The sequence below is a fragment of the Dendrobates tinctorius genome, unplaced genomic scaffold (genome assembly GCF_039654945.1).
Source record: "Dendrobates tinctorius isolate UK_male_01 unplaced genomic scaffold, ASM3965494v1 ptg000107l, whole genome shotgun sequence".
NCBI classification, from domain to species: Eukaryota; Metazoa; Chordata; class Amphibia; order Anura; family Dendrobatidae; genus Dendrobates; species Dendrobates tinctorius.
The window spans coordinates 15,297,553-15,320,954 of NW_027361775.1; the positions used below are offsets into that span (position 1 = coordinate 15,297,553).

The 23,402-nt window shown below is 41.5% G+C and overlaps 1 protein-coding gene across 1 annotated transcript in view; it reads right to left on the reverse strand.

The window, feature by feature from the left end:
* The window catches only part of MYOM2 (myomesin 2), a 251,758-nt gene that overhangs the window by 176,186 nt on the left and 52,170 nt on the right, over positions 1-23,402 (reverse strand). Inside the window, exons 7-11 of the mRNA XM_073589183.1 lie at positions 18,995-19,083; positions 11,725-11,772; positions 9,700-9,864; positions 3,817-3,978; positions 112-253 (exon numbers count right to left, since the gene is read on the reverse strand). Coding sequence (XP_073445284.1) covers positions 112-253; positions 3,817-3,978; positions 9,700-9,864; positions 11,725-11,772; positions 18,995-19,083 — 606 coding nt within the window. The remainder of the gene's footprint in view (positions 1-111; positions 254-3,816; positions 3,979-9,699; positions 9,865-11,724; positions 11,773-18,994; positions 19,084-23,402) is intronic.

Here is a 23,402-nt window from a genome sequence, read left to right on the forward strand (position 1 = left end):
AGAAACGGGAGGATTTTTTTTACTCCTATTCCTTAACTAAATTGGATATCTTTCATTACTGACAGAATGCAGAATCAGGGTGTAGGTACATTCCAATGTTTTAATACTTACTTATCAACAAAGTATCCAATAACTGGAGCTTCACTGGCTGTGTTTGGAGGCTTCCAAGAGACAATCACATAATCTTTATTTGCATCATGACATTCCACATCCATTGGAGCTCCTGGCGCTCCTGCCACTAGGGCTGCAGCATCTACAATGAAGGAATTTAAATATCATAAAAAAGAATAAAGATATAATTCCATTTACACATTAGTCCTACTACTTCAAAATTTGCATTCTGAATTTCTTTTCCTTAAAGGGAATCTGTTTGTCATAAGTGAGTCACATACTCCTGGGAGATCTGGGGTTAGAAGATCACTATGTTTTGTGAATTGCAGATCTTCCATTTAGCCTGTGTGTTTGTGTTTCATATTAAATGGATTTAATTTACTTTGTTGCTGCAGAGGTTAACGACCCTTTCTATGCTGGTTGTAAACTCGCAGCTCCATTTCACAGCTGTTCCTGACCTGGTCATTTCCTCTCACTATAAAATTTGTCCAGACCTTCTCTTTCTTGCCAGTGAAAGTTCTACTTCCTAGCTCCTTGGATCTGCTGGGCTGAGTTTTAGGTTGTTGTTGCTGCTGGAGATTATTGCATGCTATTTTGGGGTGTATGCTTTCCTCATTGTCCAATTCCCATTTCGTTTGTACATTCCTATCCTTCACTATGTACTTTTCTATCTTTGGGTGAGCGTTTTGTATGTTAGTTGCTTTCTGTTATCCCTGTCCGTCTTATGTGTTTATACACTAGCATTTCTGTCCCAGGCCTCCTGGCGAGGGGGAGGGTATAGCTTAGGGTATAACAGGAGAACAGTAAGGCTGGTGGCCCAAACCTCCTCACCTTTAGACGTACCTTTGGGAGCAAGTATAACTAGGGTCCCATCCCTAGGGACAGTGCAGGGCCCTTTTCCCTATTTACTTACAGTCACAGCGTGACACAGTCAAACAATTTATGCTGCCCAAACCACAGTCATCATGATTGAATCCTGATATATTATTCTTTGAACTGCTCCAATGTCTCAGAGAAAGTATACTTTGAAGATCCGTCTGGGAATCATAGTCAGAAATGTGACTAGGCCGGCTCCACCCCTGTCTGGCTCTTCTAGAGATAGTTGACAAGTCTCTCCTATGCACACATGATGAAGAGACCAGTCAATTATCTGCCACAGTGCTGAGAAAAGTCAGCCTGGAGTAGCAATGGACTTGCCTGGACTCAGAGTATCGTCCCCAGCTGGATCTTCAAAGTATATTTTCTCTGAAATGATGGAGTGCTTCAGAGACTAATATACGTGGCTGCAGTCGTGCAGCCAGGATTCAGTTTATGCTGCCTGCATTTTATGCACCATGAATCACCTGACAGGTTATCGTTAAGAAAGCCCAGTCAATTAATTCTTCAGATCAGGTCTTCTACATCTTTTTCTACTGGGGTTCACCACCCTTGGACAAAAAAACTGAAAATTAAAACTGTTGCTCAATTTACCTATTTAGTCTTTGTATAATATTAGAATAAAACCAAAAGGAATCAATTATGTTGATAAAACAGAAATTTCTGTAGCTAAATAAAGGCACGTGATCACTTTTGTAAAATCTTGGCAGGCTCCCAGTTTGAGAACTAATGCTCTTGATCTATAGTTATGTGATATTGAATGATTTAGAATCCTTGCACTCTAAAAAACTATCTGTATTTTCTAAACCAGATAAGTGCAAAAATAATTCCTTAGTGGCTTTTATGATCTACTTTGTAAGGGGTCTTTATAAACTTCGGTGTTTATTATGTTTGTAACTATTTTAGATGTTGATCAATTACACAAAAAAAACAGTAGACGCATGCACACTAGGAATGTCATTGGTCATGTCCCTGCCTTTGATGCAGGCTCTGGCGATGAGCCCGCATCTTTCCCTGCACATGATAGCTGATCTGATCAGCTGTCATGTGCCTCTAACAGCCATAGGTGGATCTGCGATCCACTTGCGGCCGTTAACAAGTTAAATGCCACTGTCAATCTCTTACAGCAGCATTTAACACATCCTGACCAAAAGCGCATCACAAGTCCCACCCTTTGGCACACCTGTCACTTGATTGTGAGGTAAATTTGGGTTGTCATGACAGCCTTGAGTCTGCAGAAGACCCCAATGTCTGCCATTGTAATTCACCTATGAATGCTGGCCATGGCTGGTATTCATAAGAAATCATGATTTCTGAAAGAAATAGCAGAGCCGCATCCTTGCTATGCGTGGCACAGGCGATCAGATGATCGCAGCTTCAAGTCTCCTAAGGAGACTATCGACCAGTAAAAAGTGGAAAAAAAGTTTTAAAAATATAAAAATAAAAACACGAAATTTCAATTCACCCCCCTTTTGCCCCATTCAAAATAAAACAATTAATAAAGCTAAAAATTACACATATTTGGTATCACTGCATTCAGAAATCTCCAATCTATCAAAATATAAAGTAAATTAATGAGAACTGTAAACAGCGCAACAAGAAAAAAAATTGAAATGCCACAGTACTTTTTTTGGCAAAAACACTGCAATGAAAAGCAATAACGAGCCATTAAAAGATCATAGCTACCCTAAAATGGTATCAATAAAAATGTCAGCTCAGAGCACAAAAAATAAGCCTTCACCAAGCCCCAGATCCCAAAAATGATGACGCTACGGGTCTCGGAAAATGGCAACATAAGCAATTTTTTTTCATACAAACTTCGGAATTTTCTTTACCATTTAACTTAAAAAGAACCTATATATGTTTGGTATCTGCGCACTAGTAACGACCTGGAGAATAATATTGGCAGGTCAGTTATAGCATATACTGACCATGGTAAATGAAAAACACAAAAAACTTTGTGGAATTGTACTTTCTTTTACAATTTCACCCCACTTGAAATTTATTTCCTGTTTTACAGTACATTATATGGTAAAATCAATGGTGTTATTCAAAAGTACAACTTGTCCCACAAAAGATAAGTCTTTATATGGCCATATGGACAGAAAAATAAAGAATTTACGGCTCTTGGAAGAAGGGGAGGAAAAAAAGAGATAGAAAAATGGAAAATCGTCCAGGGGTGGAATGGTTAATACTAAATTTAATTATCAAGGCATTTGATTTTCAAGGGAATATGTCAGCAGGTTTTTACCTTGTAATCTGAGAGCATCATGATGTAGGAGAAGAGACACTCATTACCGTGTTGTGTCACTTACTAGGCTGTGCTTTGTTGTTTCAATTAGTGTTTCATCAGCAGGAGATTATCACTATAGGACAAGTGGCCTTGAGCCTCCAAATCCAATCATACCCCCAGCATTGATTATCAGGTTTTTGTCAATATACATTGTACAAATAGAGATGTAGTGTGGGTGGGGTTATATACAGATCAATATCTCAGCTCTGCTAGATTTACAGATGAGAAAAGTGTGACTCTATCATAACTACTGCACTATTTGATACATTGTTGGAACCAAGGTCTCCAATGATCAGAAATTGGAGCAGATATCAAATGTTTCTAGCTCTCTCTGTTTTCAAAATACTCTTATTTTAGTTACTGTTTAACATGTCTTCTATTACTAAACATTCTATAACATCTTCAAGTACATTCTTGGTGGATCATGTCTATGGTAATTACTGGGAAAAAAAAGTACAATAATGATTACAAAATTCTTTTTCAGGAATGTTGATGTTATATATAAACACAAAAGTATGACTGAATGATCTAAATACCAGCCACGAAGAGAAATCCACTGTGCTGATTGACTCCTGCTCTGGTGACCATTCTTACAGTATACAATCCTTCATCATCCTTATTCAAATGTGTCAATGTCAGGGAAGCACGTCCCTCTCCAAAATGCAGCTGGTGCCACTTGGTTTCTTTTATCAGGACATCTGAAAAGGAAATTCAATTGCAAACAAGTCAAGAGCTATTCTCATAGTGCGTGCCAATATTCCAGAATGTGAAATGTGAAAAAGAAATCATATCACACCACAAGAAAAGAAAAGAACCTTGGCCAGGGCATTCCTATGGACAAAAGATATCATCACATTCATACTAATAGTGAAACAATATTTCCCATATACTTTTTATTTATATTGATCTATAGACAGATTTTGGCTGGGCATTCAGTGTTATCTACAGCTCTGGCAAAAATTAAGAGACCACTTTCAAATGTTCAGTTTGTCTGATTTTTCTCTTTATAGGCATATTTTTAAGTAAAATGTAAATTGTTCTTTCAGTCTATAAACTTCTGATAACAAGTCTCCAAATTTCCAAGCAATACATTTTGATTTTTTTTTGGTTTTTTTCTGAAAAGGAGAAATGATACAAAATTTAAAAAAAACAGTGCTTTCAGACCTCAAATAATGCAAAGAAAACAAGTTCATAATCATTTAGAAACAACAATACTAATGTTTTAACTCAGGAAGAGTTCAGAAATCAATATTTTGTGGAATAACCATGATTTTTAATCACAGCTTTCATGCGTCTTGGCATGCTTTCCACCAGTCTTTCACACTGCTTCTGGTGCAAAAATTTAAGCAGATTTTCTTTGTTTGATGGCTGTGACTATCCATCATCCTCTTGATTACATTCCAGAGGTTTTCAATGGGGTTCAGGTCTGGAGAATGGGCTGCCCATGACAGGGTTTTGGAGTGGTGGTTTCTTAATTTTTGCCAGAGCTGTGTGTAAAGGTACTGTCACACTTAGCGATGTACCAGTGATCCCGACCAGCGATATGACGCGGTCAGGATCGCTGGTACATCGCTAGGTGGTCGCTAGTGAGCTGCCACACAGGCAGATCTCACCAGCGACATCGCTGGGGTCGGGGGTTGCTACTTACCTGTCACACCAGGCGATCCTGCGTCCTCCCGCCCGCATCGACGCGTCGCTCGTCTCTCCACACGAAGCACCGCAGGAAGCTGACGACGAGAAACAGTCCTGGACGTTCTCACGCGATCAGCGATAACCAGCGGCGTCACAAGTTATAGCAATATCTCTTAGTGTGACAGGCCCTTAAGATTTGGAGCTACATTGTGGATTGTTTTCATTGGATTGTTACATTTGTTATAGTACAACATATTTTTTCTAGTAGAGTGGCACCAACTGAAAATACTGAATGCCGACATATGATGGGTATGTTGGGTCATATGTAGAGTTGAGCGATACCGTCCGATACTTCAAAGTATCGTATCGGATGGTATCGGCCGATCTTTAAAAAAAGTATCGGTATCGCCGATTCCGATACCGGAAGTCCCATTCAAGTCTATGGGACTTCCGGTATCGGAATAAGAAAAACCCTTTCCTGCCCTTGTACAGCCTCTCTGGGGTCTGTACGGGCCTTTCGGGGGGCTGTGCCGGCCTGCCGGGGGGCTGTGCCGGCCTGCCGGGGGGCTGTGCAGGCTCCGGGGGGCTGTGCCGGCCTGCCGGGGGGCTGTGCCGGCCTGCCGGGGGGCTGTGCAGGCTCCGGGGGTCTGTGCAGGCATCGTCCGATGGGACTACAAGTCCCATCGGGCGATGCCTGCTACCATGACAGTGATTGACACATTAGCCAATGATGGGACAGTAGTAGTCCCATCATCCGGCTAATGTGTTAAATGTAAAAAAAAAAAAAAAAAAAAAAAAAAATTACATGCTACATACATACAACATGCATACTACATACATGCTACATTCATACTACATACTACATACATGCTACATTCATACTACATAAATACTACATGCAACATACATACTACATATATACTACATGCATGCTACATACATACTGCATGCTACATACATACCACATATATACTACATACATACTACATGCATGCTACATGCTACATACATAACACATATATACTACATGCATGCTACATACATACTACATGCTACATACTACATATATACTACATGCATGCTACATACATACTACATACATACTACATATATACTACATGCATGCTACATACTACATGCTACATACATACTACATATATACTACATTCATACTACATACTACATATATACTACATACATACTACATACATACTACATACATACTACATGCATGCTACATACATACTACATGCATGCTACATACATACCACATACATACTACATGCTACATACATACCACATATATACTACATACATACAATACATTCATACAATACATACATAGACATACAGTACATATAACATAGAGTAACATACTTACCAATACTTGTCACATTGTTCCCCGAAGCCATTGTCTATTCCGGGATAAATATTAACATAACAAACCACAAAAATACTCACCCACGATCCGAAGCAGTCCACGAGTGTGTCCCACGACGATCTTGGGTAGAGAACTGCAGCATCAGATGATGCTGCCGTTCTCTACGGGCTGCAGGAATCCAATGACGGAAGGTAGGTATCCTTCCGCACTGTATTCCTCCGCCACTTAAAAAAAAAAAAGTCCCTAGTCTCACTTTATGCCATTGCTGTGTGGGAAATTCCCACACAGCAATGGCATAAAGTGAGACTAGGGACTTTTTTTTTTTAAGTGGCGGAGGAATACAGTGCGGAAGGATACCTACCTTCCGTCATTGGATTCCTACAGCCCGTAGAGAACGGCAGCATCATCTGATGCTGCAGTTCTCTACCCAAGATCGTCGTGGGACACACTCGTGGACTGCTTCGGATCGTGGGTGAGTATTTTTGTGGTTTGTTATGTTAATATTTATCCCGGAATAGACAATGGCTTCGGGGAACAATGTGACAAGTATTGGTAAGTATGTTACTCTATGTTATATGTACTGTATGTCTATGTATGTATTGTATGAATGTATTGTATGTATGTAGTATATATGTGGTATGTATGTAGCATGTAGTATGTATGTGGTATGTATGTAGCATGCATGTAGCATGCATGTAGCATGCATGTAGCATGCATGTAGCATGCATGTAGTATGTATGTAGTATGTATGTAGTATGTATGTAGCATGTATGTAGCATGCAGTATGTATGTAGTATATATGTAGTATGTATGTAGTATATATGTAGTATGTAGTATGTATGTAGCATGCATGTAGTATATATGTAGTATGTATGTAGCATGCATGTAGTATGTATGTAGCATGCATGTAGCATGCATGTAGCATGCATGTAGTATGTATGTAGTATGTATGTAGTATGTATGTAGCATGTATGTAGCATGCAGTATGTATGTAGTATATATGTAGTATGTATGTAGTATATATGTAGTATGTAGTATGTATGTAGCATGCATGTAGTATATATGTAGTATGTATGTAGCATGTAGTATATATGTAGCATGCAGCATGTATGTAGTATGTATGTAGTATATATGTAGTATGCATGTAGTATGTATGTAGTATGTATGTAGCATGCAGTATGTATGTAGCATGTATGTAGTATGTATGTAGTATATATGTAGTATGTATGTAGCATGCATGTAGTATGTATGTAGTATGTATGTAGCATGCAGTATGTAGCATGTATGTAGTATGTATGTAGTATGTATGTATGTAGTATGTATGTAGCATGTAGTATGTATGTAGCATGTATGTAGTATGTATGTAGTATATATGTAGTATGTATGTAGTATGTATGTAGTATGTATGTAGTATGTATGTAGCATGCAGTATGTATGTAGCATGTATGTAGTATGTATGTAGTATATATGTAGCATGCATGTAGTATGTATGTAGCATGCATGTAGTATTTTTTTTTTTTTTTTTTTTTTTTTAACATTTAACACATTAGCCGGATGATGGGACTACTACTGTCCCATCATTGGCTAATGTGTCAATCACTGTCATGGTAGCAGGCATCGCCCGATGGGACTTGTAGTCCCATCGGACGATGCTTGCACAGACCCCCGGACATCAGCACAGCCCCCCGGCAGGCCGGCACAGCCCCCCGGCAGGCCGGTACAGACCCCCACAGGGTGCACAGACCACCGGCAGGCCGGCACAGCCCCCCGGCAGGCCGGTACAGGCCCCGGGCAGTCCACACAGCCCCCCGGCAGGCCGGCACAGCCCCCCGGCAGGCCGGCAGAGACCCCCGGAAGGCCCGAAATGACGGCGCATCATGATGCGCACACACCGCGCATCATGATGACGTCAGGCCGTCAATCAACTGAACTTCCGATTCCGATGCCGAATTCCGATATTGAAAAAATATCGGAAGTCGGTATCGGAATTCCGATACAGCAAGTATCGGCCGATACCCGATACTTGCGGTATCGGAATGCTCAACACTAGTCATATGCACTGAACAACTCAATCAGTTGACAAAGGTGTCAATCGCACATGGAATCCAACATCATGGGGAACCCTTGACCACGCAAAGTAAAAGGTAGTGCTACAGTGTAATGCTTTCCTTTAAAGGGTTCGTCCAGTATCCATGACCTATCCTTAGAGCAGTTCATCAATATCAGATCAGTCGGAGTCAATCAGCTGTTATCATTTCCATCAGCAGCCAGATGTGAACATTGCATAGAGTAAATATTTTATTGTGAACATTGTATATTGTAATTGTCCCGATGTATTCCTAGTAATGTGTGTAAGCCATCACTGATTGCCTGAATGGCAGAGGCCTTAATCCAGGCTACACATCAGTGCAATGCATATTAGGTTTGCAAGATATCATTTTTAAAAATGTTGTGAAAAATGCTATGAAGGAAACATAAGTCCTGCCATTGCCCTTGGTCCATATGTGCTTCCATTTGGAAGTTCAGGACTGGACAAAGAAAACAATATTTCATCTTCCACATAGTAACTTGTAATATGGCCCAAAAGAACACGCTGTACTGTAAGGTTAGGGTCACACTACCGTATCTTATCTCATCTGAAAAAATCAGTCCGATTATGCTAATCACACTCTGAGTTTGATAGAGTGCGATCAGAGTATGAAACAATTTTCTCAGATGAGAAGATGGAAAAAAAAGTCTTCATCTTCTCCATTCTGTCAGTCTGGGAAAATCAGATTGCAATCGCATGTCATCCGAGTGCACTCTGATTTTTTTTGAGAGACTCACTGACTTACATGGCCGAATGCAATCTGATCTACAGATGCAAATTGTGCATGCTGCAATTTTTTTTCCTTGGACAGACTCGGTCCAAGAAAAAGAATCGGACATGTGCACGGCCCCATAGAATAATCATTTGTCCGAGTGTGATCCGATGTTTTATTGGATGGCACTAGGTCTGAAAATATGGTCGTCTACACAAGCCCTGAGAAGAATCAGATCTCTCAAATGCCAACATGACCTCACCAATATATTAATATTTCCAATCAAGTCACTATTATCTCTAATAGGAAGAAGGATTCGGTACGGCCCAGCGATGGGGAATAGCAATGCTTTATTCTCTGGGCTGTTGTTACAGAAATATCTATGCCCATGACACACTGCACATCATAATATGGAAGCCTAGACAAAGGCAATTTATCTGGTTTTAAGATGTCACAAGTGAAACATTTTCCAACGATTATAAATGCGCAAAGTTCAAGAGAGGACATTCTGAGGTTTAAGCTTTGATTCATTTAATCTGCAGTCGTCAGAATATGAAATTGGACAATTAACATTTAATATGATCATTTGATTAGAAGTCGCTCACCGTCTCTGTACCACTCAGCTTCAGGTCGCAGTCTGCTGATGTCTGGAGTTAAAAGCACAGCGCAAGACAAAGTAACTGTGTCACCTTCTACTCCAAATGTTACACCAAAGGTTTCCAGGAATTTGACTTCAATATGGGTGAAAGAAATTGCTGCTGTCAACGGCACTGTAATCACAGCAAAAGGATTATTAGTGATTATTATTATAATTATTAGTAATTATTTAAAGAACACTGATGATTCCATGTGATGTAAACATGAGAAATGTTTATCTATTTTCCTATCGATCTGATCATAATTGATTGATGAATTGAATAATTACATAGGACTGGAATGTGTAATCCCTATATAACAGTTATTATTTTTCATGTATTGTATTAATGTTCTGTAATGTCATTTTGAAGCTTCTATCTTTGACTTTTGAGATCTTCAGTAGATGAGGACAAACTTTACATAGTATTTGTTAGTCCATTTGGATCCATTTATTTTTCAAATCTGATAGTAATAGTAACATAGTAACATAGTATTTAAGGTTGAGGGAAGACTTTAAGTCCATCTAGTTCAGCCCATATCCTATCCTAACTTGCCCTAACATGTTGATCCAGAGGAAGGCAAAAAAAAACCCATGTGGCAAACAGTAAGCTTCACATTGGGGAAAAAAATTCCTTCCCGACTCCACATACGGCAATCAGACTAGCTCCCTGGATCAACGCAATATTAAGGAAACTAGTGTATATAGTCTGCAATATTATACTTTTCAAGAAAGGCATCCAGTCCCTACAGGTCCAGATTCAACAAGACTGGCAATTTTCTCACTAGTCTTTATGAGGAGGCATGTAGGGGTCACACACTCCTGATTCAGTAACCGGCGCACACCTCTTAATGACTCGGTGGGTCTGATGAGTGTTGTGTGCCTCCATGTGCCTCGCAACTAATCTTACTCCAGCTCGTCATGAATAAGAAAATCTGTGGCATTACACCTTTGTCCTGCTCCTGTCCTGCTCCAGCTCTGCCCATTTTGAAATTTGAGAGAAAACACCAAATGTGGCAAATTTTTTTGAGCAACAAAAATTTTGAGACTTTTCAAAGTCTGCATTGATATCTCTGGGCCATAGGGTCTATCAATATTTAAATAAGGTAAAGAGTAACCTTTATTTTGATTTTAATTTGATAAATCAATAGTACACATGAAAATAAGTCTCTTTCTTATATATCTTGTCAGAGAGATCTGCTTTTTCTCTGCAAAAATTGATCAGTCAAAATTCTCATTTCAGAAGGAAAATCTGTGTTCAGTGAAGACACTTTCCCATTACTGAGAGATGAGATGGCAGCTGCTACTGCTAAGATTCTATGTAAAAGAAAAGAGGGAGGAGCTAGAGGCAGAGCTCCACACTCTTCCTCAGGGCTCATACTCACATGCGAGAAACTCGGACGAGTCTCGCACATCAATACCCGGCACTGCCGCCTGCACCCGGATCGGAGCATTCAGGCTGAATGTATTTCTATGCAGCTGAACTCTCCGATCCGAGTACTGGTGGCAGTGCCGGGTATTGATGTGCGAGACTCGTCCGAGTTTCTCGCATGTGAGTCCTCACACTGAGCACTTGACCGCAAGTATGTCATTTGCATACATGCGGTCACGTGTTGACCAGATGGGCGTGGCCTCACTCAATGCAAGTGTATTGAGTGTGTTCAGGCGTGTCTAGTCGGAATGTGGCCAGAAGTATGTAAATCACATACTTTCAGTCAAATGACCATCCACTCCTGGCTCTGGCACCAGCAAATCCTCACATAGACCGGCTCGCTCTAGGGTAAAAGTCTGCAGTCAGACAACCCCTTTAATTTTGCTAAGAAATCTTGCTGTGCTCTGAAAACCTTCACAATCAATACAATGTCTATTTGCTACAGCATTTTAGTATGTATTACTACCATTACAAATTTTCTAAGACTTCTAAAGATAATTTTCAGAACAGTCCTAAATCTCTGCACATATTTTTCATAAAATTGTTGAAAGAAGAGTTACTTACAGTGTGGCATGATACCAGGATACAGAGGTTCATCTTCTGATCGGAATCCTAAAAAAAAAATATCAATCTCATCAGGTGGACGCTTTAGATACTTTTTCCATTTGGACATTTATTTCCATGTTTTGCAATCAGTATATGAAAATAACAAATGTATTTTCTCCGACATATTTTTCTGAAGGCTATGATCCCACGATGAGCTTTGGTGAGGTTTTTATGTTACAAATTTTCTGCACCCATAAAGTAAAATAGATTACTGGTATTTTTTCAAAAATCACAGCATAAAAAGTTGACCAAAAACCCATTGTGGGAACGTAGCTTTACACTGCAGGACAGTATACCGTAATCACTGCAACGCCAAATATATACTTCAACATGAGATCAATTGGGATCTAACACCGGGCACACTCCACATATCAGCTGTTAGCAGCTCTGACAGTGGCTGGATGTAAACAGTGTATGGAGCCAAATACTGCAGCTGCCGGGAATTACCGATCAACTCCTATTCAAATGAATAATAGGACCTGGTCTGCAGTACCCAGCAGCAGCCACTAACTGGAGCTGTGTTCATTCACTCTGTACAGTGTTTTACATCTGGCCGCTGCCGGGCTGGTATCATTGGGATTGTTGGGTGTCAGATCTCCATTCCCCTGATTTTGATTATATAAACTACAGGTAGTTCATCAGTATAATATTAGTGGAATACTTCATTGTTATTGTTCCAGAGATGCTTAACATCTTGCATTGTGAGATACATAATTGACCCATTTCATGTACAGCACCATGGAATTAATGGTGCTATATAAATAAATAATAATAATAATAATAATAATGTTATACAGTTGCATGTAAAAGTTTGAGAACCTCTTGTAAAAATTACTGTTATTGTGAACAGTTAAGCAAGTTGAAAATTAAATGATCTCTAAAAGGGCTAAAGTTAAAGATGACACATTTACTTTGTATTATAGGCAAAAAATATAAATAATTTCATCTTTTACATTTAAAAAATTACAAAAAGGAAAATGCGCCATTGCAAATGTTTGGGCACCCCACATGGTTAGCACCTTGTAGCACTACCATTTTGAAAGAATCACAGCTTCTAAACGATTTTTGTAGCCAGACAAGAGTCTTTCAATTCTTGCTTGAGGGGTTTTCTTCCATTCTTCCTTGGAAAATTCTTCCAGTTCTGTGAGATTCCTGGGTCATCTTGCAGGCACTGCTATTTTGAGGTCTAACCAGATTTTCAATGATGTTCAGATCAGGGGACTGTGAGGGCCATTGTAAAACCTTCAGCTTGCGTCTTTCAAGGTAGTCTATTGTGGATTTTGACATGTGTTTAGGATCATTATCCATTGGTAGAAGCCCAAAAAGCTTTGTAAAAACTTTTCATTTCAGCTTTTTTACAGATGGTGTTATGTTTGTATCAAAAATTTGCTGAAATTTTATTGAATCCATTCTTCCCTCTACCTGCGAAATGTACCCCTTGCTATTGGCTGCAACACAAACCCAAATCAAGATTGATCAACCCTATGAATACTGGTTGGTGAGATGTTCATTTCCTGAAATTCTATGTCCTTTTTTCTCCAAACATTCTTTTGATCATTGGGGCCAAAGAGTTCTATTTCAACCTCATCAGTCCACAGGACTTGTTTCTAAAATGCATCAGGCTTATTTAGATGTTTGGGGGTTTTCATCTGCCTCTCTAGCAAGACTACAAGTACCTCTCACTGAAATTTAGCTTGGTCTTCCAGACCATATCTTGACCTCCACTGTTCCTAATAAAATGAACCTATTAGCAGTATTGTGCACAGTAACCTAGAGTGTCAGGTCTGCGCCTTCATACTGATTACAATGACACCTTGGCTGATGAAATCCGTCTTGTAGTTGTTGTTTAATCTTTATTTTCAGTTTTCAGTTAATGATATGTTCGTGATCCACGGCGTCCTGTGGGGGTTCTTCATGTGGTGCTCTGAGTAGTTGTGCATAATGAAGACTTCTGACAGGTCACTGATCCTTCAGTGACCTGCCCCTTAGTTTACATAATGAATATTATATAGACATATAAAAAAAAACCTCCTGCCAGCCGTGGCACCTGCGCTGCAGCATAATCGCATATTTACTGTGGATGTAATTAATATATTTGAGCTGATCATGATATTAAAAAAACCTATTTGAAAATGATGCCTGCCGCGCCTGCGCAGAAGCAGTTATCGATGATCCAATAGCTGCTACTGCGCATGTGCTAGCAGTGCCATCTTGCTAGAGAACAAAAATTTCCTCCTCCAAGGAATTTTTTTTCCTTCTCTAGCAAGATTGCGCTGCCAACTCCTGTGCAATATCAGCTTTTGGTGATCGCCGATAGCTGCAAGATGGCGCCATCGGCTCATGCGCAGTTGCTGCTATCAGATCACCGATAGCTGATACTGCGAAGGCGCCATTTTCATATGGATTTTTTTTTAAATATCAGGATACCCTCAAACATATTAATTATATACACAGTACAGATGCATTTATGCTGCAGGGCAGGTGCCACATTTTGCAGGAGGTTTTTTTATTTCAATATGAGCAGTATACAGTATATAATATTCATCATGTAAACTAGGGAGCAGGTCACTGAGGGATCAGTGACCGGTCAGCAGTCTTCATTAAGAATAGCTAATTAAAGCACCACATGAAGCCCCCCAACCACAGCAACAACCACAAGACAGATTTTATCAACCAAGGTATAATTTTAAACAGTATAACGGCGCCAATCTCACACTGTAGGTAGGTTACTGTTACACCGCTCCGCCATACTCACCTGGCCTCCGTTCCCACGCCGCAGTCGGCCTCCGCTCCCATGCCGCAGCCTCTCTCCACTCGACGGCCGCGGAGGTCACCTGAGACGGGCTCACGACCGATGCCCTCCCTGCATTCTATGCGCATGCGCCATAGGCCGCGGCCACGCCTCCTTCCTGCTTCTTATGCTCCGGCTGTGCCCCGACCCGGAAGCACCTTTGGACCAATGGTTGACCAGACGGGGCCATATCAGGCCACTTCCCCCTGAGGGAGGCACCTGATTGTTGTGTTTCCTAACACTCTGGCCTCACTTCATCATGTGCTCTCTGCTCCTGCAGTTTCGTTCTCGGCTGCTCTCTGCTTCAGCCTCTCAGTCCTGCTACCCGTGTTCCTTGTTCTCTTCCGCAGTTCTGCCTCCTGTGTTCCTGTCGTCCTGCTCCAGTCCTGTCTCCAGCGTTCCTGCCGTCCTACTCCACTCCTGTCTCCAGCGTTCCTGCCACCCTACTCCAGTCCTGTCTCCAGTGTTCCTGCTGTCCTACCCCAGTCCAGTCTCCAGTGTTCCTGCCGTTCTACTCCAGTCCTGTCTCCAGTGTTCCTGCCGTCCTACTCCAGTCCTGTCTCCAGTGTTCCTACTCCTGTCATTCCTTCTCATTCCAGTCTTCTATCTCACTTCTTTCTGGCCTCCTGGCTCCAGTCTTGTTCTGTCATTCTTTACTCCAGTCTCACAGTCTTACTCCGGTCCATCCTGAGCCGCCCCTCTCAGTACCGGCTACCGTGGTACTCGAACCCCTGGGCCTGCTCCTAACGGTCCCTGTATAGGGGTCGGTTCCACCTGGCAGCTCGCCCGGGGCCCCTCGGTGTCACGGTCCAGAGGGTCCACTCCCGGGGTTTCCTGCTCCAGACCACCGACGCTAACAGTTACTGTACACAGTCCTCCAGACAGGTTCACTTTAACTGCCATTTCTTAATTACATTTTGAACTGAGGAAAGGGCATCTTGAAAATGCTTTGCTATCTTCTCATAGCCTTGTAAGGTTTGGTCAGGGCGGTAGTTGTAGCTGAGGTAAATGGCTCAGGCACACCCTGGTCTTCCCTCACATAGACATTCTTCTCAACTTCAGGGCCTTCCCCAGGTGGCTGTGCATTTTTTACAACTCTTTTGGAAAAAACGAAGACACAGTCCAATTCCAACTTTAAACAAGAAACTTTACTCTTTTGCATTCTCAGTCCGTTCTCTTCAGTTACAGAATTGACATCATGAAACATACAATTTGCCTTCTTCACTTTCCCTAGTTTCTCACTGTCACCTTCCAGAACATTCCAGGGTCTTCCCATCCCAGTCAGCATCACAGCATCTTTCCTGTCCAGCTTCACCATCTTTGGGAGTTCCCCTGTCTGTTTTGCCCCAGACAAAAGGGCATCTGCCCACATAGCAAGCTGCCTTATAATGAGCAATCTGTGCTGCCGTACTGTTGCCAACTGTTTCACTACCATCTGTGTAGTGCTCGGTACTGCAATGTTCTGGACTGCTGTCATCTGTAGCCCTCAAGCCCTGAATTGCTGGGCTCGTGTCCTTAAATGTTACGGTGCTACCTGCCCTGTCAGGGCTACTAAGCCCAACTGACTAAAATGCAAGATGCTCCCTGGCTTAACCAAAGTTAGCCCCTCCTACATTAACTATTTCCATTCTGAGCATAACTATATTCCCTTCTAGTGGGCCTACTAGGGAACTATGCTTGCCCTATATAAATACGATAATAGCAAAGCATACAGAGAATTATATGGTGGACATTAATCAACAATAAATATACATAACATAAATAAAAGGCACGTATATCATGGCTTTAGATATCCCTTTCAGCCTTCTCCTGCTTTGTGGGCAAATTTGCATTACCTGGCTCTTCCTAGTGATGATAGTGCACAAGCCATAACTTTAACAGGCAAATTAAGCTCTGAAACCTTGGTCAAGGTTAGCTGGGCATGCAAATTTCCAAGGGTGCCCAATCTTTTGCATCTGCCAATTTTCTTTTTTGTATTTTTTAAAATGTAAAAGTTGAAAACTTATATAATTTTTAACTAAAATACAAAGAAAATGTGTCATCTTTAACTTCAGGCCTCTTAGAGATCATTTATTCGTCAACTTGCTTAACTGTTCACAATAACAATAACTTTGACCAGGGGTGCCCAAACGTTTACATGTCACTGTAGTTGTTTTTTAAACTATTTTTTAAAATGCAAGATACCAAAAAAATAGCAAATCTGAAACAGGTTTTTTTTCATGTTTTTAGGGTATTCACCATGCAAGATAAAACACATGATAACTGTAAAGTTTATATAAATGTTTGTCGCCTTTTAACACTATGCAGAAGATTGCATTAAACATAGAAGGCTGACATGACTTCAGGTGCGACCGCATGGGCTTACACAACGTACCTTGCAGATATCACACTACATGTATATATTTAGTTCAGCCAATCAGAAGGGATTAGCATAGGCTGTATAATAGCTTAGGCAGGAAATTCAGTAGTCATTTTAGGATTTTCGTTCAGAAAGTTTGTCGAAGTTCACAGTTCAGTAATAGCGAACTCCTGGGACCTTTCTGATGGCATGTTCGCGGTGACATCAGTCAGGTCATAGGAGTACACGGCGTGACACAGAGCTGCGATTGCAAACACTGCTCAGTGTCTCTGCTCGATGGCAGGCTGTATAGTCACATCATGCTATAATGCAGCCTGCCATCTAGATGTAACAGAGCTAGACCCATCATGCGACAAAAGGATTGCTATCTTATCGGTGAACAGTTAAGGAAGATTGTTGTTTATTATTTTAATCCTGTTACAGGAGACCATAGTTTCTGTGGACTGGGCAATGACGTGAGTATGGGTTAATTTAGGTTCATTAAAGCCCTTTAATTTAAAGGAATGTGTCATTCTTTAAATTAAAGGGCTTTATTCTGGCTGTGTTTTTTATACAATTTGAAAATGGGGTTAGTAATGGGGGCGTCTTATAGACATCAGCCCTGCCAACTATTACCCTACTTGCCACCGCACCAGGGAAAGTAGGAAGAGCGAGGCTAAGTGCCAGATTTGGCACATCTTATGGATGTGCCATTTCTGAGGCATTTGAGAGCTCATGTTCTTAGTCTGCAAGCGGCCCCTTCCTAGGTTATTAATATCAGCCCGCAGTTGTCTGCCTAGACTTTGCTGGTCATTAAATATAGAGGGACCCTATGTTATTTTTTGGTGGGGTACTACTGTACAGTTTAATATTCAGTAAAGGCTAAGTATACAGCTGTGAGCTGATATTAATCACCTAGGAACCTTTATGAATATTGTCTCTTTCCCAGAATATTAAAATCAGCCCCCAGCCGTCAGCTTTCTCTCTGCTGATTATGACAATTACGGAGGACCCCTACTTGTTTTTTTTCAATTACCTTTATAATTGTCAATAAGAACAGTAAGGTCACCTGAGTTCATAGCAGCTGTTTCTCTTGCTTTGCAACTGCCAAGGATGGACTGATGAACCGCTGCGAATCCGACACTGGGCACTTTGGCATTCCACAGTCCGGCACTGGAGCTACTGTGAGACCCAGTTGCTTGAACTCAGGTAATCTTTCAGGTTACCAGGGTTCAAAGCCACAGGGTCTCCCAGCACCTGCGAAGTCTGCAAACCTTATATGAAACTAGGGACATTTTAAGGTTACTGAAATTTCCAGCTGCTGGAACACCTGAAGGCTGTAAACTAAGGTTACCTTGGGTGTGTAGTCTACTGTACTAGTTAATAAATAAAAGAAAATGAAAAAAAGGAGTGAGGTTTCCTGTAATTTTCATAAACAGCTGAGGGAAAGCCAACAGCTGGGGTCTGATATTAATATTCTGGGACAATATTAAATATAAAGGTTCAAAGGCTACTAATATCAGCTCACAGATGTATACATAACCTTTCTTGTTATTAAAATGGGGAACATCCCCCAAAAAATGATGTGGGGTTCCTCTGTATTATTGATAACCAGCCAGGAAAAACTGACAGCTGTGGGCTTCAACCTTCAGCTGTCAGCCTCAGCAAGGATGGTTATCAAGAATAGAGGGGTCCCTATGCTGTATTTTTTAATTATATAAATAATTTAAAAAAACGGAGTGAAGTCCCCCCCATTTTTGAAAACCAGCCAAGCTAAAGCAGACAGATGGGGCTGCTATTCTCAGGCTGGTAAGAGGCCAAGGATATTGTACCCATCCAGCATAAAAAGAGCATCCCACAGCAGCTCCAAAAAATGTGCGTCTAGTAGATGCACCAATTCTGGGGCTTTGCCCGGCTCATCCCACTTACCCTGTAGCGGTGGCAAGTGGGTTCTTATTTGTGGGGTTGGTGTCACCTTTGAACTTTGCAAGGTTCGCTCATCTCTAGTGAGTACCTGTGTGGCATATTTAGAACACTGTGCAAGAGTTTTGTCTTTTACAAATGAAGTTGAAACTCTTCACCATTACTGTTCCACTTACGTTTCACAATCACAGCAGAATTGGTGGATGACTGTCCATGTACATTTCTAGCCACTGCCGAGTATGTAGCGGTGTCATCAGTATTAGTCCTAAATAGAACATTAAAATAACATTACTACTGTACAGAATAAGAAATAATCTGTTAAATCTTTACTTTCCACAAAGTATCTAGTACTTTAAGAACTCACCTTTTTAATCCTTAAAATACAATAATAGAATTAAAAAACTACCACATATACATCATGTGTATAATATTAGGAAATAAAATCAATATAAAAGTTTTATTACAGGGGGCGTTGCCTGGACATGTCACCAAGAAGACCACTCACTGAGAGCTCTCTCTTCAGACCATGTTCTTAGGGGAATAATAAGCTATTTACTGTCTCCCACATGCCATCCATTAGGGGGAAAAAAGACAAGAAATCAGGGGTTAATCTGAGGTACTTCACCTCTGTCTGCACATCGGGTATGCAGCGTTTCTTATCAAAGGGCTCCTCTTCCCGCGCAGCCTGCGCCATTATTGCCTCACCTCAGTGTGGAACAAGAAGCAATTTTAACCCTCATTATGCCAGGCAGCTCAAGCCTTTAAGTCCTGCACCAACTTCTCCTGTCACAGGGATCAGCCAAAAGGCCGTATAACACGGACTACGATCGCATTGCAATACACAGACTGGCCGATGGCTCTCTTGACTCAAGCATGACAGCTGCTTGGAAATACAGGCTATCATGACTGGGTCAGTAGAGCCGCCGGCCTGTCCTAGCATTGCAATGCGATTGTCAATCCTGTTATACGGCTGTGTTACTGAGCCCTTAATGTCGACCTCACAAGAAAACAGCTGTACAAGCCTCCCTGTACTTTTATTGACGCTCACATGCTCAGCAGCGCTTGTTTCACAGGGGAATTTACCCCCCAACCACTGGGAATTCTGTTATGGGGAACGCCATAATTGATTTGAAACATCATATTGCGTCTATCCCTACTAAACCAGACAAGGAACAATATATACAGAGGCTGGAGACCACATGCAAATCTGCAATACATTCCCTCACTTCTAGGCTGCACAACTTACTGACAAGGTACAGGGATAAGAGGATGATGCCATACAAGTTGTGGGTCATCATAATGCTCATAAACAAAGACTGGTTCTTCACAGCCAGCAAACAAAAAATGTATTTAATATGGTTGATGGGCAAAAAAAATCACAATTGCTGCAATAATATCAGGATAATGGGTATACTTGAAAGCATCAATCCTCAAGCGCTTATGCCAACACTGCACTGCCGACATTATTCAATATTATCCTTGGTGATCCTATTGATAAGGAACTGTAGGTCGACAAGGCGCACCATACACTAGGCCCTCATGGCTCAGATCCGAAGTGTCCATGACATATCTGTGGCATACATTTTTTTCAATGTAAAGAGGAAAGCAACAGAGCTGGGCTGTGTTGATTTCAATGGAAAATGTATACTGTTGCTCACAGATCTATCACAAATGAGAGTTGCTAAATGTATGGTATTGAAACTGCTAATACTTGATGCCCTCTGGGAAAATGGCCTGATGTACTCGTGGAGGTACACATTCCAGCTGCAGGTCCGGAAAAATGGAATATTGTATACTTTGAAATATCCAAGAGTCATATGAGACCATTCTATGATGCCCTGGACATTCCCAGAATGCATAAATCTGACTGGCCACCTGCTCTACCATTGCCACAGAGAGTTCCAGCACATCACATGTTCAATGGCTCAGGAACTTGATGCACCTAGATGGAAAAGAAAACTGCCAATCATATGAACTCCTGAAATGAGCTTGTCTTCCTGATGAGAGAGACAGTTTGCAAATGTTTCATTTTTTCTTTAAGTATATAATTAGATATAGCTAAATGGAGTTTTAAGTGCCAACTTACACTATATGGAATGTCTCAGTTCATATAATATCTTAGAATAGTATTTAAGTAGAGTTCATATTACCATATTTTTTGGACCATAAGAAACACCTGGGTTTTAGAGGAGGAAATTTGAGTAAAAAACAATTGCAGCAAAAAATGTGGTAAATTCTGTACTTAATATCCCCTATCCTGGTACATATGGTCCCCTCATCCCCATCCTCCTACACATGGCCCCATCATCCCTATCCAGGTATGCATGGACCTCCTCATCCCTATCCTGGCATGCATGTCCCCCTCATCCCTTCCCTGATATGCATGGCCCCCCTCATCCCTACCCTGGTATACATGGCCCCCCTCATCCCCACCCTGGTATGCATGTCTCCTCATCCCTAGCCTAATATGCATGCCCCCTTATCTCTTTTCTGGTAGGAATGGTGCCCCTTATCCCTATCCTGGCAGGAATGATCACCCTCATCCCTATCCTGGTATGCAGGGCCCTATCCTTAACCTGGTATGATTGGCCTCCATCACAGTCTTGGTATGCATGGTGCCATCCTTATCCTGCTATGATTGGCCCCATCCCGGTCGTGGTATGCATGATCCCATCCTTATCCTGGTATGACTGGCCCCATCCCGATCCTGGTATGCATGGTTCCATCCTTATCCTGGTATGCATGGTCCCATCCTTATCCTGGTATGATTGGCCCCCATCCCGGTCCTGGTATGCAGGGCACCATCCTTAACCTGGTATGATTGCCCCCATTCTAGTCCTGGTATGTATGGTCCCATCCTTATCCTGGTATGATTGGCCCCATATTGGTCCTGCTATGCATGGTCCCATCCTTATCTTGGTATGATTGGCCCCCACCCCCATCCTGGTATGCATGGCCCATCAGAAAACATAAAAAAAATTACACTTACCTTCCCGGCGCTCCCTTGCAGCGTCCTGTTCCAATGCCAGCAACTGCTTTATGCTTGTAAGCAGCGCATGGCAGGGACGTAATTCGCTGCATGAGAGCTGAAGGGCAGCTGCTGGAGTACTCAATGTTTTGCACGCTGGGACTGTGTGCATTCAAAGAAGTGAGTATTCATTGCTCTCTACCGAGGACAGTGTCAGCCGGAGACTTCCTGCAGCTGCTGGGTGGTCACGTCTGCCGATACTTAAGAGAAATGAATATTCATGGAATGGGGTGAATATTAATTTCTCTTAAGTATCGGCACACGTGACCACCAGCAGCAGCAGGAAGGCTCACAGTGTGCTCGCTAGGGAGCAATGAATACTCACTGCTTTGAGCTCACACAGTCACGGTATGCAGAGTATTGAGTATTCCGGCAGCTACCCTTCTGCTTGCAAGCAACGCATGACGTCGCTGCCATGCGTTGCTTACAAGCATTAAGAAGCTGCAACCATCGGAGCAGGATGCTGCGAGGGAGCGCCGGGAAGATAAGTGTAATGGTTAGCTTTTTTTAATGTTTTATGATGGGGCCATGCATGGGGCAATGTGCCTTGTTTCTGTCGACACTGAAAAAACATTTGACATAGTGCATTGTACTTTTTTTTGAAGAGCACCCTACATCAAATTGGGTTGGGTCCTTTCTTGCTAGCTATAATTCTATCCTTATACACTGAACCTAAAGCGATATATAGGGTAAACGGCACCATGCACTTTCATATGTCACATTTGTCTACAGGCATACCCCTCTTTATTGCATTCACTTCCTTAGAATGATGTACAGCATGCACTATAATGTAACACATTTATCCATATATTCATATTTTAATATTTTGGTTTTTTTCCCCAATAGTCTTCTCATGTGTGACATCTAGTTAGAGACCATCACTGATGGTGAATGCCATGTAATATAACTTAAATCCAGCTACTATTAAATAAGACATGTATTCTTGCCAAACAGAAGGACTTCAGTTGTGGCGCCGCTTGCTCCAGAGCGCATGCGTTGTTTGTCTTCTCATAGATGCTCGGGCAAGTGGCCGATTCACACGTCCGCACACACGTTGTCTCCATGATGGCAGTGGAGTGCTTGCATGTCACAGGGCCGCAAACCGGAACATCATTTGTATGAGCGACGTTAACTGTGCATGCGCCATACATACCATGGAAGGTGCACAATTCATTTGATCGCATGATTTGGAAACATGTGTTGAGCACCTTCATTGGCTGGCCTCTTTGCTATAAACCATACGTACCACCTCCTCAACACATTTCTCCTGATGAAGATATAACGAAACATGCGTTGGAGGCGGTGGGAACACTACAGCAGACGGTGTAATGTACATGTAAGTGTAACATTGTATTTTAGCCCTCTTCTTTCATATATATCTGGGAAAGGTGTACCCAATATTAATGCTACACATGAGCGTGTTGTATTTATTCACTTAAAGGGGTATTCCCATCTCCAAGATCCTATCCCAATATTTAGTAGGTGTAATAATAATATTAGCAAATACCTCGAATTAGAAATGTAGTATAGTTTTTCTGATTCGCTATGTCTCTTTC